The 16102-nt window shown below is 51.7% G+C and overlaps 1 protein-coding gene and 1 long non-coding RNA gene across 4 annotated transcripts in view; one reads left to right on the forward strand and one right to left on the reverse strand.

Moving 5' to 3' along the window:
• The window catches only part of RHBDF1 (rhomboid 5 homolog 1), a 23563-nt gene extending 10803 nt beyond the window's left edge, over positions 1-12760 (forward strand). For all 3 annotated transcript variants that reach the window (XM_009277883.2, XM_009277892.2, XM_009277901.2), the window contains 14 exons: positions 1070-1276; positions 1979-2101; positions 2264-2424; positions 4764-5015; positions 5646-5757; positions 6673-6747; positions 7354-7515; positions 7623-7723; positions 8473-8536; positions 9020-9114; positions 10052-10127; positions 10642-10742; positions 11024-11177; positions 11998-12760. In XM_009277883.2, coding sequence (XP_009276158.1) covers positions 1070-1276; positions 1979-2101; positions 2264-2424; positions 4764-5015; positions 5646-5757; positions 6673-6747; positions 7354-7515; positions 7623-7723; positions 8473-8536; positions 9020-9114; positions 10052-10127; positions 10642-10742; positions 11024-11177; positions 11998-12417 — 2103 coding nt within the window. In that variant the 3' untranslated portion in view covers positions 12418-12760. The remainder of the gene's footprint in view (positions 1-1069; positions 1277-1978; positions 2102-2263; positions 2425-4763; positions 5016-5645; positions 5758-6672; positions 6748-7353; positions 7516-7622; positions 7724-8472; positions 8537-9019; positions 9115-10051; positions 10128-10641; positions 10743-11023; positions 11178-11997) is intronic.
• A 112-nt stretch (positions 12761-12872) lies between these two features.
• On the reverse strand, positions 12873-16087 carry LOC103897759. Its single transcript, XR_657513.1, has 3 exons — positions 16002-16087; positions 14488-14554; positions 12873-13094 (listed from the first exon to the last, which is right to left on the reverse strand). It is a non-coding gene; the product is annotated as an uncharacterized LOC103897759 (long non-coding RNA).
• Between the last annotated feature and the right edge of the window lie 15 nt (positions 16088-16102).

Raw genomic sequence — 16102 nt, forward strand, 5'->3', positions numbered from 1 at the left:
CACCACTCAGCTTGGTGTCATCTGCAAAGTTGCTGAGGGTGCACTCGATCCCACTGTCTGTGCCATTGATGAAGACATTAAACAGTACCGGCCCCAATATGGACCCCTGTGGGACGCCACTCGTCACCAATCTCCATCTGGACATTGAGCCATTGACCACTACCCTCTGGTAGTGGTATCATACTGAGTGGTATCATACTGATACCAAATGTGGTATCAGTAGATGTAAGCCCATAAACCTTCCTGTTGAGTGTGCAACTGTGGATTAAAAAAAGCTCGTAAAACATTAGGATAAAGCATAGAAGTCTTATGGAAACAACAGCTGTGATGATGTAAGGACAGAGGCAGGGTTTGTAGCTGAAGGCAATATTTTCATTAGGTTGATTCGTATGTTTGGAAGAAGTGAGAGCTTTGGCCTGAAGAGTCCCAAAGAAGGGCTTGCAGCCTCTGGAAGCTTGCCTGCTTTTTTCCAGCTGTTATAACTTAATTAATGGAAGCAGATGTAAATATACAGCTAAGCTTCAACAGGATGCTGTTTAAGTCCTGGGCTGTCCAGTATTGGAAAGGAAACTAGCTGGAGAAAGAGCATGGCTGTTTTCAGGGTTTTCTCAAACTCCTGTTCAGACAGCACATTCTCTGACTGTAGACCTCACTGGCACAGGAAATGAATGAAACCAAGAGCTTAGGAAGGGCTGAAGGAGGTTTGGAGTCTCCTGTGAACATCAGGAACATTCTGGGTGAAAATAGTCAATACCAACAAAAGAAAAAGGGAAAAAAAAGAGGGGGGGGGAAAAAAAAAGGGCAGGGAGAGAGGTTTGAGGACTTAGGTGGGGGCAGGGAGAGAGGTTTGAGGACTTAGGTTTGAGGCTTACAACTAGGGCTTAGCTTGCAATAGGTTATTCCTTATCTCCCTATTGTAGGATTGCTTGTTGGTCCGTCCAGCCTGGTTCTTGGTCAATCCCAGGAGCCAGGCCACTGTCATGGTCTCAAGATGTTTGCTTGGAGGGAGGAGGGCTTGGTAGGGAAGGGTTTGGGGGTGAATGGACTGATGGGCTTCTTCTCTCGGCAGATCATAGACCCCTTGGCCCGTGGCCGAGCTTTCCGTATGGCTGATGACAATGATGGCTGCAGCATCCCACACACACCGATCACGCCAGGTGCCACGTCGCTCTGCTCCTTCACCAGCTCGCGCTCAGGGTTCAATCGCCTCCCACGACGGCGGAAACGGGAGTCTGTTGCCAAAATGAGTTTCCGAGCAGCTGCAGCTTTGGTGAAGGTACTGTCTGTGGGAGGGCGGCAGGATGGGGCTCTGCCCTGAAAGAAGGGTGAGAGGGAAGGAGCTGCTGAGCAAGGAGGATGGGGAGAGCAGTTGTGGAGGGGAAGAAACCAAGCCATCTCCTGTTCTGTTTCAGCCATGTGTCTAGGAAGCAGGATTTGCAAGAAGCAGGGATGATGGCTAGGTTTTGGTACAGGTTGTGCTTTCCCTTTATTGGCCTGGCGGCTTTGATTCCCACAGCCAGCAGCCTCAGAGCGTTCCAGCAGGTCCAGTTCAGCCTGCCTGGATGGGTGTCCATCTGCACCTGGTCAGCAGTCATGGAAGAGCAGAAGTACCTGAGGCTCTTACTATGCAAGTCTCTTCATCCTGCCACGTGTCTGCTTTCCTGGGCCCAGTGACCTTTTTGCTGTGTCCAGTACCACCCATCACTGCGGTTTGGTCAGAGACATTGTACAACATGTGGTAGAGGAGCATGCTGCAAGCCTCACCTGCATGGGAGATGGGCACTGTGGACTGAGAAGTGGGGTAACACTTGTGAGTCTCACCAGGAAGGCATCACACATCAGCAGGTCTGCTGTGCTCCACACACAAGCGTGAACCAGCTCAGCACTTGGGCTCCCTGTGCGCTGGCTGGGGTGGCCCTGCATGTGCCCGGGGTTCAGGTTTCTCGCAGTGACTCGATGCCAATTTCCCTGGCTATAGGGGCGCTCTGTGAAGGACAGCACCCTGAGGAGAGCTCAGCGGCGCAGCTTCACCCCAGCAAGTTTCCTGGAGGAGGACACGGTGGATTTTCCAGATGAGCTCGACACGTCTTTCTTCGCTCGGGTGAGGGGCAGGGCTCTGGCGTGGTACTGGCCCCAGAGGCAGTGCAAGACTCTAGGTCTGGCAGGACTGTGTGTTGCAGAGAGCAGCACTGCTTTCTGCCAGGGCTGGTGTCTCAAATGTGATGCTGGCTTCTTCTGATGGGACTTCTGTTTCTCTGCCCAGGAAGGAGTCCTTCATGAGGAGCTCTCTACTTATCCAGATGAAGTGTTTGAGTCGCCATCAGAAGCTGCAATCAAAGATGCTGAGCTGAAACCTCCGGATCAGACAGATCTCACAGGAGGTGCCTTGGACAAAAATGAGCTTGAAAGAAGCCACTTGCTACTGTGAGTATCTTCCTGGAAGCTGCCAAAGCCTAACATGGGGTGGCCCACCCATTCAGAGTGGGACCTCCTGCATGGAGGAAGCCAGGATCTGAGTGCTGTGGGTGCTTGGTGCAAAGCTCAAAGAGCAGTGCAGTGATGGGTTTTCTTTAAACACAGCTTAAGACCTCCTGCCCCACTACCCATGCATGTGAAAGGTGACTCTGAGGCCACCTCTGCAGTCTCTCCAGCAATTTCCAGCCTCACGTGATGTGTTTCGGAGACTGTATCATGCCTTGAGGAAACAAAAGACACTTTAAATGAGCTGTGAGGATGCTGAGGGCCCAGTCTTTGGCTATGGAGAACGTAGCAAAGACGAGAAGACTGTTGCCATTGCCACAGTCACCAGGAACTGTTGTCTCGCTCCAAGGAGCGGTGTGAAGCATTGCTGAGTGTCGAGCTGGGCTACATTCCTCACTCAAAATAAGAGAAAGGTGTGGCACTGATGCTGAGAGCCCTACAAATATGTGGGTGGTACTGTATTGTATGCCTAGATTTTTTCCACCTGAGTAACTGGTACTGAGTAATTGCTCTGTGTCGTTTCCGAGTCAGCTCTAGCTCAGCTGGCAGCTCACCCCAGCAGAGAGCTCCGCTGGGTGTGAACATGGAGCAGACAGGGAGGTCCTTGTTGTGGTTCTGCTGCTCACGGCCCATCTTGCTGTGTTGGTGCTTTCCCTTCAAGTGTTTCCAAGAACTTGACTCAGTCTTAACATAAGTGGAAGCAGCAAATGGTGGGAGTTTGTTGTCACTCCTCTGAGACGGTCTCAGTCTTCTTGGCTCCATTTGGATCTCCTTAAATAGTTTTATTTACTGAAGAAAATACATTTCTATCACACTTCAGAGAACTGTTATCAGAATCATAGTCGGGTGTCCTTTTAGGTGGCCAGGTGTTTATTTTGGCATAGGTTGATAGCCCAGCACCGGAAATATTGGGAAACGACACGTGCATAACACAGAAACCACTTGAACTCTTGGGGCAAGAGCAGGCTGCAGTGGAATCTGCACTTTCTGTTGGAGAAGGACTTCCCAAGGGGAAGTTGGGACTTTCAGCTTTATAAAAATGCATCTTCTGCAAGGTGCAATATTGAAAATAGCTGAAGTTTCACAGCAGTGGTTTTGGCTAGACGTTCAGATTCTCCCTCATCCTGTTGCTTGTCCATACTTCAGAGCTGTCATGATATCTCCAAGATGCTCTGGTGATCTTTCAGAGAAAAGTTTGTCAGCTGGTTTCTCTGACCACTTCTGACAACCATTGTCTGTGTGCAGAGGGGGTCATTTAGGAAGCCAGAGGAGGTAAACTAGACCGGAGCGCACGTCAGGGACATGCCTACTACAGTGCTAGGCAGTGAGCAAGGGTGAAATGGTAGGTAGGTTTGTGGGTTTTTTTTTTTCGGTCAGGGTCTGAATGCTGCAGACCTGACCTCCAGACTGCTTTTAAGAGCAAAGAAATACAAAAACATCTGAATATGATGGAGACTTACAAAGCAGGTACTATTCACCAGTAGCTTGTGCAACGTTCATCACATACTCTATTTTGGTAAAAAAGCCTTCCTTTAGACAGTGATGCTTGGGATTTTTATTGTGTTGTTGAAGCCTGGTTTGTTGTTCTCCCGAAAAATGCATGCATCGGTGCAAATAAAGGGAGGAATGGAAGACAGATCGTGAGAGGTAACTGGCACAGCTTGCAGCATGTGACAGTGTCACTTTCTTGGTCTGGGAAGCTGCCTGGATTCCTGCTCTTCTCTGATTTGGTTGGGTTGACGGTTGGACTCGATGATCTTAGAGGTCTTTTCCAACCTCAATGATTCTATGATTCTATGATTCTATGAATGGGGGTTTGACTTGCCAGTCCAATCACAGTAAAGTGCTTCAAGGGTGGGGATTTCCGCTGCTGGGCTAAACTACGCTTCCATTTCGTAGCAGAGAGCAGAGTAAGAGGAATGAAGTAGAGGAGGAAATAGACGTGCGTGAGGCTGCAGATGTGCCCGGCTGCAGCCTCCCCATTTTAGCCTGTTGCTGAAACACTTCTTTAAAGCCTTGAGAGCTCCTCATTGGTGGGGCTTAGTTTGGCACAGCTGCCTTGTACCACCTTCTGCGTGTAGTCCTGCGCTTTCATCAACTGGTGCTGCATAACCCTTTGAAATACTTCCACTTCAGGGCACCTTGTCTGCCATCAGCTGCTGCTCAGCCCGGCCGTGCTGGGACAGACAGAGGGTCTGCTGCCACCAAAGACCAGGGAAGGGCTGGTCCCCATTGCTGTGCCATGGAGAAGGAAACCATCGCTGTCCCGCTTTTTATTTCAGCCCACTGGAGCGAGGCTGGAGGAAGCAAAAGGATGGGGCCCTGGCACAGCCCAAGGTCCGCTTGCGGCAGGAGGTGGTGAGTGTCAGCCCACAAAAGCGTGGCCAGCGCATCGCTGTCCCCGTCAGGAAGCTCTTCGCCAAGGAGAAGAGGCCGTATGGCCTGGGTATGGTGGGGAAGTTGACAAACCGTACATACCGCAAGCGCATCGACAGCTATGTCAAGCGGCAGATTGAGGACATGGATGATCACAGGTGAGAGCTGCAGTTGTAGAAGGGGTCCCAACAAAACTAGCGAGTGAGTAATTGCTGTTGCCCCTTGGTGACTCAGGTCACTGCCTCGGGGTGATTGGGTGAAACCTGCTGCTAAGACCCCCCAGACTATATCCCTGAAGTACAGTGAAAACTGCAGCAGACAGCAGCATGTTAGCATCACCGTGCACTGGGAGCTCACCCTGCTCCTCACGTCGCGTTGGGTGTCTGTATCTCTGCTACCTGGAGGGACTGCAGATCTCTGCCCCACCACCACTGTCCTGTGATGAACAGGAAGGCTGAGGTATCCCTGCCTCTGATCATTCCCCTAAAGTCATTAGTTCAGACACACAGCACACTTTGGCATCAGGCTTATGTGTTCTCATGGATGTTTGCTTGGGAAAGGGTGGCTTGCCCAGTGTAATTGGGGAGTCAGAGTAAACAGGGTCTGTCTGCCAGCAAGACCTTAGGTCATTGCCTCCAGTCTTGTGCATCCCTAGGTGATCCTGGCCCTGTACCCCAGATTCTGCCAAGGTCCCTGGGGAAAAACAGCAGCTTTTCTCCTGTGTTTTGTGAATAGATTTAATATGCCTGGGTTTCTGCCTCTGATCTTTTTCCTTTCCCTCCATGCAGGCCTTTCTTCACTTACTGGGTCACCTTTGTGCATTCACTCATCACCATCCTCGCTGTGTGCATCTACGGCATTGCCCCTGTGGGGTTCTCACAACATGAAACTGTTGATTCAGTAAGTAAATCCCCCTGACTTGCCTGGAGTGTGATTGTGTCTCAGCCTTCAGCTGCTGGCTCTTGTGTCGTAGTCTTCAGCATATTGGCTACTTCCCTGAGGGCCTTGATGGTTGGATGCTGGGCGTCCAGCCTTGGGGGGCTGCCTGCAGCATCTCTGTGAGCCCCCATGCTGCCTTCTCTCCCTCCTGCAGCCATGTTGCTCTTGACATCAAATTATATCCAGCACAAAGCATGGTGGGCTCTTTGCAGGATCTTCTTGTGTCTGTGCTGGGAGCCCTTTCAAACAACTTGTTCCCCTCCTGGTGGAGACCAGAAGGATGTTCATGGCAAGGAAATATTTCAAACCTGAGTTAAGTTTTCACAACTGTTGCAGGATTTTGCTTCTGCCAGGAGCAAAACTGACCTGTCTGACTTTGAGAGCTGATCTTGAAGCTGTTTGTGGCCTTCTCACGTGTTGTTAAAGGTCCCTGGGGTACATATCTCTGCAGCCATATCCCCGCTGCATGCAGGGGATGCCCTGGGGAGCTTCTCACCTACGTGTCTGACAGCTTTCAGAGCACTGTCACCAGCACCCGGGCCTACGGTGCCGGCAGGTGCTGCTTATGCTTCTGAGCTGTGTGAAGCTTTTTGCAGGCTCTCAAGCCACTCCCAGGTCTCCAGGCCCTGGGATTTCTTGAAAGTTGAAGTAGCCAGAGATAGACATTTTAAATGAAATCTTAAGATGAAGGTGCCCATGCCTCAATGGGGGCTTACCTGTCATCCTGCAAAAGACCAGTTTGAGAGAACCGTGTGCCCAGTCATTGGCTGTGGGGATTTCTGTTCATCCTGGGTGCTGTTTTCACCAGCCCCTGCTGCTTGCTCTGCTGACCCTGTGGGCAGGAGCTCACGGGGCTCTCGCTTTCTCTCCTTGCAGGTCTTGCGAAACAGAGGGGTTTATGAAAATGTCAAATACGTTCAGCAGGAAAACTTCTGGATCGGCCCCAGCTCAGTGAGTGGCGTTGGCTGGGACTGTTGGTGGGCTGATGGGGGACTGCGTGCTGCAGCCGTGCCACCCCAGGGACCAGGGCCCCTCCGCTGCTTGGAGCTTCGTGCTAGCAGCTGCCATTGTTTGGACGTCCCATGGGGCCCTGCCATCAGTGGCAGGGGGCAGTGGTGCTCTCTGCCCCAACCACCCTGCAGAATGGGCTACCTGGAGGCTGGGATGGACCTTGGCACTCCTGCTTTGCACCCTGTTCCTACAAAGCCAAGCACAGGGCTAGAGAAAATGCAGGAGTTGTATGGTGTGTGACAGCTTTCCTGATGCCATTCCCCCTGGGAAAGGCTGTTGTGTCCCAAAGTTTCCTTTCCTGGCCACAGCGCTGGCCTTTCTGGGGCCATGGGCAGCAAGGAAATCACTGAACTTTTGTTCTGGGCTTGCCTTCTTCAAATCAAATATTGAGAGTATGCCTGATGTGTGCTGGGTTTCATCATGCAGGACTTGTTCCTGGTCCCTTGAGTCCTGATGGGGATACCCCTCGCAGTTCCCCCAGCCTGCTCTGCCCTGGGCAATCATTGCCTGGCCCTTGGCCGAGCTGAGCGTTTCCATCTCTGCCAGGAGGCCCTGATCCACCTAGGGGCCAAGTTCTCACCATGCATGAGGCAGGACCAGCAAGTGCACAGCTTCATCAGTGCCAAGCGGGAGAAGGAGAAGCACTCGGCTTGCTGCGTACGGAATGACAAGTCGGGCTGCGTGCAGACCTCGGAGGAGGAGTGCTCGGTGAGTGCAGTGGCCCCTTTTGTGCTGTCCCTGCAAGCTCAAGGCCACTTCTGTTGATGCTTCTCCCACCCTGGGCTTCACGGTGACACCTCTCCTCTCTCCTGCAGTCCACGCTGGCCGTGTGGGTGAAGTGGCCCCATCACCCCAGCACACCAATGCTGGCAGGAAGCAAGAGGCAATTTGGGTCTGTTTGTCATCAGGACCCCAGGTAGGTCCTACCTAGTCTGGCTGCCATCGTGGAGGCACCGGGGCTGCTATGACAGTAGAGTCAGAGAGGTATGGGGTCCCAGGCCAGCTGATTGCTGGATGGGACAGCAGCTGCTCTGGAGACCAAGGGACATGGGGGCAGTAATGTCCCTACCTGCCCCAATGGCTGCAAGGGAGGCAGAGGCAGTGTGGTGGTATTTCTGCTCCCCCTAGTCTCCGTTGCTGTTGGCTGCCCACCTGCACAGTGTCTTGTGAGCTGTGAGTGCCTTTCTCATCCCTCTCCCCCTCCTCACCTGCTCCCCGCACAGGCTCCCTTCTTGGGGTACAGCAGTCACACTCCCAGAACACCTCTGCCCCGGAGCTCTGCCAGCTGCTGGGTGCCATGGCACACCTTTGCCCTTGGTCACCGTGGGCTGATGTAGAGCTGAGACCAGCTGAAGGCCCACCTTTGGGGTTGTGTCCACCGGGAAAGGAGCCAGTGAGTTGCTGGGCAGCTGTGTGCTCTGGGATGGCTGCCTCTGTGCTGAAGCCGTGATCTCTGCTCACTGGAAGGAGGCTGCGGCTTTGATCAGCCCAGCCTTGGCTGATCTGATGTAGCGTGTCACCAGCCCCTTGCCAGGGACAGAGGGGAGCTGTGGGACCACAGCCTTGGGACAGGGACAGTGTGGTGGCTCCCTTGGGGGATCCTGCCTGCTGCTGGTGCAGCAGAAAGTAATTTCTCTGGCTGATCTCTGCTTTCTGTTGCTGCAGGGTGTGTGAGCAGCCAGCCTCAATGGAGCCGCATGAGTGGCCAGATGACATCACCAAATGGCCGGTGAGCATCGCCAGTGGCACGGGGCCTGTATGGGCAGCTGGAATATGGCATTTGCATCCCATTGTGCAGAGCCACAGCTGTGTTTGTGGAAGGGGTCTCTGGTGCAGTCTCCTGCTCATTGTCACAAACACCAGATCAGGGCAACCATGGCTTTTTCTAGCCCTAGGCTTGAAGCCCTCCAACAACTAAAGTTCCCCCGCACCACCTAAAGCCCTGCTAAAGCCCTGGGCCCTGCCAGGGTAACAGGGCAATGGAGACTGACTCAGCCTAGGCGCTGTTTTCATCCCTTGGCGGAGAGGAGGTGTTGACTGAGGCTCCAATGGCTCAGGCAGATGGGGTGTCAGTCCCCATTTTGGTGTCAGAGGGAGGCTTTGGGAGGCCCATGTTTCTGGGACTGGCTTCTTCCCAAGGGCCTGTTTTGACCTTACCCAGGCAGCAAGCAAAGCCATGGCTGTCTGACTGCAGCCTGTTGTCATTTTCCAGATCTGCACAAAAAGCAGTGCTGGGAATTACACCAACCACCTTCACATGGACTGCGTGATTACAGGCCGGCCCTGCTGCATTGGGACCAAAGGAAGGTAACGAGTTTTACCTGTATGGAAAGGGGCTGGGTCTTGGGGCGAGACATAGGGGGCCCTTCTTAGGTTGTAGACACAGCCATTTGTCCTCCTTGTCCTTCCCATACGCAGCCCAGAGCCCTGCTGGGAAGGGGAGTTGGACAGGGAGCCATGACGGGTCTCCCAGATGGAGCAGGACTCTGGAATGAGCAGGTGATAACAGCCAGCCTGAGTCTTCGGTGCGGCAGGGTATCTTGCTCAACTGGTCCTGCAGTTTGGAGGGACTCAGATCCCAAGGGATTAAATACTTCTGCTGGGGAGTTCTTTGCTTTTCCTTGGGAATGGCCAGCTTGGTCCTGACAGGCTACAATGGCCCCAGCCTGGTGTCCCTGAGCATTCAAGATGTCAGGAAACAACCTGCTCTGGGTTTGCCAAGGAGGAAGATGCTGTTCTTCCTCATGTTGCTCCTCAGCTTGAGTAATTACCCAGTGCTTGGGCCTGGCTTTCCCTGCTAGGGAGAAAAATCAGTGCTGCCCCACGGAGTTTCTCTGTCCCTGAAAGTCACGACGGGTTGTTCTTGGCCTAGCCCCCCCTTTCCACTCTGTCAGCAATGGAAGCACCAGACTCCCCCAGAGACAGCTTCCCCAAGCTCTGGTGGTTCTTTCTCAGCTGTAACTAGTTCCGTTTTAGCACTTGTTTTGGAGCCCCTGTATGCAGGGCATTAGTCTGTGGAGGTGACTCAGGCTTGAGTGTGGGAGAGAAGCAAGAGGGGTGTATGGAGAGTGACACTGGGCTCAAATGGGAATGCCTTAGTGCATCTGTTGCAGGGACACTACAGCTCGTCAGGGGCAGCTGGAGGCATCAGTTCTCATAGGCAGACTTGGGATGAGACGGGGGGAGTGTGTGTGCCTTCCACGTGTGACTTGTTCCTCATTTTGATTACTTGTGCCTCCTCCAGGTGTGAAATAACCTCCCGGGAGTATTGTGAATTTATGCGGGGCTATTTCCATGAGGAGGCAACACTCTGCTCTCAGGTAAGTGTGGAGTTGGGGGTTTGTATGGCTGCCCTTCTCCCTCCTGTTCCCCTTAGCAGCTTGGCAAGATCTGGGGATGACTGTGCTGCAGTGTAGGTGGGAGTCCTGTGTCCTGTCTCACCCTGAGCCCGGGGGAAGCTGCTGATCTAGACAGTAGTGGCAGAGCTGACTGCATCTGTCCCTCTTTGGAGACCGGTTTAGGACTTGGGCTGGCAGCTGTGAAAGCCCAACATAGGACCACTGTGGAAGCAGCAGGAGAATGCAACCTTCCTGCTCCATTGGCGAGCAAACGCAGATGTCTGTCGTGTGTGTGTTGGGGTGAAGAATGAGGGCATAAAGCTGCCATAGGGAATGGGTAGGGTCATGTGTAACTTGGTGGTGGAGACAAGGGTTAGGATGCGATACAGCGGAGAAGAAGGAGAACCCCCCTTTCAGAGCTAACTGCAGTCTCTGCCCTGGTATTGATAAAGGGCCATGCTGGCTGGCGCACCTCACAACCCCACTTCTGCCCTAGGTGCACTGCATGGATGACGTTTGTGGACTCCTCCCTTTCCTAAATCCAGAAGTTCCTGACCAGTTCTACCGCCTCTGGCTCTCACTTTTCCTTCATGCTGGGTAAGCATAGGTGTAAAACTTCCACTGTCTGGGTGGGGGAGCCCTGAACCCTGGGATTGCTATGAGGCTTGTTCTGGCAGATCCTTCCCTGGGGAACACGGGGGGGGTGCTGAGCTGTTGTCCCTGCTGAAGTTTACCATGCTACGTTTTCTGGGAGGGCTGTTAGAGGTGTGGGTGAGGCTGGACCAGGAGCTCTCAGCAAGGCTCGGCAAAGAACACCAGCACAGGGGTGACTTTCAGTGGCTGCTGCTTCTTCAGCTCCTGTACTCTGAACTTGGCAGGATCCTGCACTGTCTGGTTTCAGTCTGTTTCCAAATGACGATCCTGCGGGACCTAGAGAAGTTGGCAGGATGGCATCGCATCTCTATCATCTACCTGCTCAGTGGCATCACTGGAAATCTTGCCAGTGCAATATTTCTACCCTACAGAGCAGAGGTGGGTCTCCTGCAGACTAGGGTCTCGGTAACTCATCCTGAACACAAGCCTTCTCTACATGCCTGTGCCTCTCTGGTGCAGGCAGACACCAGAGCTGGGCTCATCTCTGCAGCATGTGGCTTGTGCAGTTTTGTAGCTAGAAGATGGCACCACACCATCATCTAGCTGCTGAGCAATAACATCCCCCAGAGCACCCTGGGCTTTCCGAGTGACTGGCCCAGTCTGGCTGCCTCTCGTAATGAATGGGGGGTTTGTCCAGCCACAGGATAAGAGGGGCCCCTGGCAGGCTGGGAATTGAGAGCTGTAGCTGGTGCCAGAGACCCTCTGTGTATGAGTGGCAGGCAGGAGAGGGGCAAAGAGCAGAGCTTACCTTTCCCACAGGACTGTCCCTGTCCACATGCCACAGCTGGAGAAGTCTGATGCGACCAGCCAGCTTCACTTCAGAAGGCTGCGTGGCAGGACCTGGAGGACTATCTTCCAGGTCCTTCAATAAGGAAAAGTGCATGGTGGGTGGGAGGAGCCAGGAGAGAGCCTTCAAGGGCTTCTCCGCTCTGGTGGCTTAAACCAGATCTGCCCTCCTTAAATATAGAGTCTGTTCTGGTGATTGCTGGCCTCACACCTACCTTGATGCTAAATCAAACCAAGCCCCTTTACTCCTTGAACCCCGTTATAAGGATGAAGTCGCAGGCCGTGGCATCTCTTTCCCAAGAAACACTGAACGAGGAGTTGAATGATAAATAACTGTAATGCCTGGAGCTGGCTGCAGAAGCCAGGCAGATGGGATGTGCCTGATGTTACCTGTAATGCTCTTCTTCTGCAGGTTGGCCCTGCAGGATCCCAGTTTGGGATTCTGGCCTGTCTCTTTGTGGAGCTCTTCCAGAGTTGGCAAATCCTGGCACGCCCATGGAGGGCTTTCTTCAAGCTGCTGGCTGTGGTGCTCTTTCTTTTTGCCTTTGGCCTCCTGCCTTGGATTGATAATTTTGCTCACATTTCAGGATTTATCAGTGGTTTCTTCCTCTCCTTTGCCTTCCTGCCCTACATTAGCTTTGGGAAGTTTGATTTATATAGGAAGCGATGCCAAATTATAGTTTTCCAGCTCATCTTCATTGCACTCTTCTCAGGACTTGTGATTCTGTTCTATTTCTACCCCATCAAGTGCGAGTGGTGCGAGTTCCTTACTTGTATACCATTCACAGACAAATTCTGCGAGAAATACGACCTGGATGCACAGCTCCACTGAAAGGCAAAGACTGGCTTCTCGAGCAGGCACTGGAGATGGACTGTCTTTGCGTTTGCTGTGCCGGTTCCATGTGGACAAAGCCTCTAATCCAATGACACTTCTAACCCTGCCCGTGGTTAATTTAAACTGTCTCCTTAGCACTTGGCAGGCATGTTTTGCCTTATCTCAGAAGACTCTGAAAACAGAACGTTTGTGCCTTGTTCAATTGTATTGAACCTTTTCTGCTGCCATTATTTTTATTACACTAGTTTCAATACTACATTTTTAACCAGAGTTGTTTACTACTGCTAAGGTGGTGATTAAATGGTAAGGTAGCGTTTTAGCTACTGTTAATTGTTCTGCATAGTCTGTGGCTACGTTTGTTACTTTCTCTCACCTATGCTGTTTCATGTATCAGTAGAAGCAATCCTTTTCTAGCACCCAAAACAGTCAGAGGCAGATTTGCAGCTGGAAATAAGGGCCTTAAAAGCCTCAGAAAACTAGAGGGTCTCTTTAATCACTGAAAGCGCGTTCCACATACAGCTGAGAAGCAGACGTTTCAAATAGCAACTACAAAAAACGTGAGAACGTCCATTCAACTGGAGTTTGTTTCTCTTTGAAATGTTACAACCTTTTTTCCTCCGGGAACCTGCTGAATCCACAGTCTGGTCTTGGTAGTGCTGGATTCTCTGCTCTCTCTGTTAAAGAAAGAAGATATTTGTCAGTGACAATAGTTACTGCATGCTGGGCTCTCTTATCACCACACTACCCTGCCTAGACAGGCCCGGGGAGGGGGGATCAGCCAGTGCCATAGGTGACTGCTGGTCATAGGCACCATGGGGCAGATGGCTTCTCTCATGGCACCCATTTTATTACACTGGATGTTGAAAAACTGGATGTTTTTCTCTTGAAAGAAGAGAAAAAGTTACTGTGATCACAAAGCAACAGTTTCTAACCCAGCCAGCTGGAGCTGCAAAACAAAAACCCAAGCGTTTGGAAAAGCTGCTATTACCACTGCTCCTCAGACACTGTGGTTGTGTTTTTAGATGTTGAGGGGAAGCAAACGTAATTTTAAACTTGGCCACATCTTGTGTTTGTATGCACAACTTTCTAAAAATAGCAGTATAATACCAGAATTATGTCTACATAGGTTACAAACACGTAATATACGTGCTACTCGTGCTTCCGGTGCTGGAAGTGTTTTTAAATGCATCGGTTGCACAGAAATACCATGACCGAAAGTTGTCTAGTGCTGTGTCCTGTCTTCTGAGAAGAATGAATCAGTTGAACACAAGTTTCTATAAACCAGAAAATGGAGAAACTGAGAGACAGAAACTACAGGATAGGGAAGCTGAGGTCCCTTTTCCTAACCCCTTACAGCTTGCAGTAATTGAGAAAGATGGCTCAAAATATACCCACTGTGGAACAGCAAAGAACATGCTGTGTTTGCTTGTTGCATTTGCTTATGCACCCCCGTGGGCCATTTCTGTTAGCTGCAGGTGCTCTGAACGGTACAGGAGCACTAGGAGCAGGGTGGGAGAACAGTCATTCGGATATGAGAGTCTGAGGCACGCAGGAGGACCCAAATGACCTGGGTGATGGCAATCGCCTGTAGCACAGAGTCCTCCGTCCTCCTGGGGATTAGTTAGCACCCAGCCACATTCCTAGCAGTGATTTCTAGAGATTCAAGAAGCCTAAAAGAAAGCAAGGTCCTAGAAGCAATCACGAGGGCAAAGGAACACTGCATTTAACGAATCTCAAGACATTGTGGGAGCAGATTCAGAGTCTAAACCTAAAGTAGGGTTAGAGATACACCACTGCCAGCGCTAAGGTATTGCTGGTGCTGCTCCTGATGTGTTAACTGCAGCAGCTGAATTATCATTCCCCGCCCTGAGAGAAGCACAAGCAACACAACCAGGATGTGGAAACAGACCAGAGCCAGGGCACAAGCCTAATGCAGACATGAGCATTCAGAAATGCTCCGCTACGCAGCGCAGAGCAGCACCACCAGCTGCTGTGAGCCTGAACACTAAGGCCTGGGGAAGAGGAAGATGAAGAGTTGGTAGCTCTTAATGGATATTTAGGACTTACCTGATTGATAGGTTACTTTCGAAGTTTCTTTATGAAGCTGACCTCATCCCGGTTTCTGATGCCATACCTGAGCAGAGAGTTATGATGTTATATGCCAGGTTCCCAGAAACCACAACCTTTGAAATCCTATAGCCTCCTCTTTCCCAGGGGGAGATGGACTCCTACGGTCGCGTGCTGTGCTCCAACGCAGGACAAGTTAAAATTCTCACTTGTGTACATAGAACATGCTGCCAGCACTGAAGGATCTGATCATCTGCCTTTTTAACTGCAACGTGCCCTTAAATGCAACATCTGTCACCCATGGCTCAGTCTTTCGAGGACAGCTTTGATTAAGGCTGCCTTGCTAAATTTTTAATACTTCAGACAAGCTTTTCTTGCTGGTCTGCATGCAGGCTGGCATACCCAGCACTGCTGTATGCAACAGCTAGAGTGCTCAGAAGCACCTCCTGCCTCCTCGCCTTGAGAACGGGCATGGAAACGTGGGAGTGGTTTGTCAGTGTCGTTACTAGATGGTCTCTGACACGTGGCTGAGCAGGTCCAGAGCCCAACACTCTTATCCTTGTTTTGCTCTTTGCTTGTCATTCTTCCACCCTCCTTCCTACCTTTCTACCTCAGCAGCTCTGCCAAGCCCTTTGTGAGGGTGACTGAGCACTGGAACAGGTTGTCCAGAGAGGTTGTGGAGTCTGCATTCTTGGAGATACTCAAAACCCAACTGGACGCAGCCCTGAGCAACCAGCTCTAGCGAACCCTCCTTGTGCAGAGGATTGGACTAGATGACTTTCAGAGGTCCCTCCCACCCTGGATCCCCTCCACCACATAATGTGTCCTGACCCCATCCTCTGCTGAGCAGCTCCCAGTTTCCGTGGAAATGACCTAATGATGTGCTTCACGTGCGTGACACCATTCCCGGCCTTCTCTGTATTCTACTCCCCTCATACTCATGCTTTTCCTCACTGATCTTGTCTCTGCAGGATACCTCAGGTGTAACCTTAGTAAGCATAGCCTATTCTGCAGGAGTTTGGCATAGACGGCCAAGGGGCAATGTGTCCGAGTGCCCTGGTGTGGTCTGAATTGGACGAACACACTCAGCACAGGATGGTTGTGGCGGAGGAACTACTTGAGGCCTTCCTGTCCTGCAGACGGCCTCTCAGTCTGTCAGGGCAGGGCCTGTCCCACCTCTGTGTGCAGTGCTGGTCCCATCGTGCAGTCAATTTCAAGTGGAATCATAGAACCATTTAAGTTGGAAAAGACCTTTAAGATCGAGTCCAACCGCTAACGTAGCGCTGCCAAGTCCACCACTAAACCATGTCCCTAAGTGCCACATCTACACGTCTTTTCAATACCTCCAGGGATGGGGACTCCACCACTTCCCTGGGCAGCCTCTTCCAATGCTAGGAGGACCTACCTGAGCCAGGGCACAAAGTCCCACGTTAGCCCTGCCTGTGCAGATGCTGTGTGGACTCCAGCTTGGCCTCTCCAGCCCCACAGATGCCAGAAGAGATTTGATTACTTACTCTCTCAGTTTCTTTCTGTCATCTGCCAGTTTCTCTCCGGCGTAGGTTAAGTGGTATGTCCTCCATATGTACTTCCTAGGGGAAAAGCACTTAGGGGGAGC

This window comes from Aptenodytes forsteri, unplaced genomic scaffold, assembly GCF_000699145.1.
Source record: "Aptenodytes forsteri isolate BGI_AS27 unplaced genomic scaffold, ASM69914v1 Scaffold26, whole genome shotgun sequence".
Lineage (NCBI taxonomy): Eukaryota > Metazoa > Chordata > Aves > Sphenisciformes > Spheniscidae > Aptenodytes > Aptenodytes forsteri.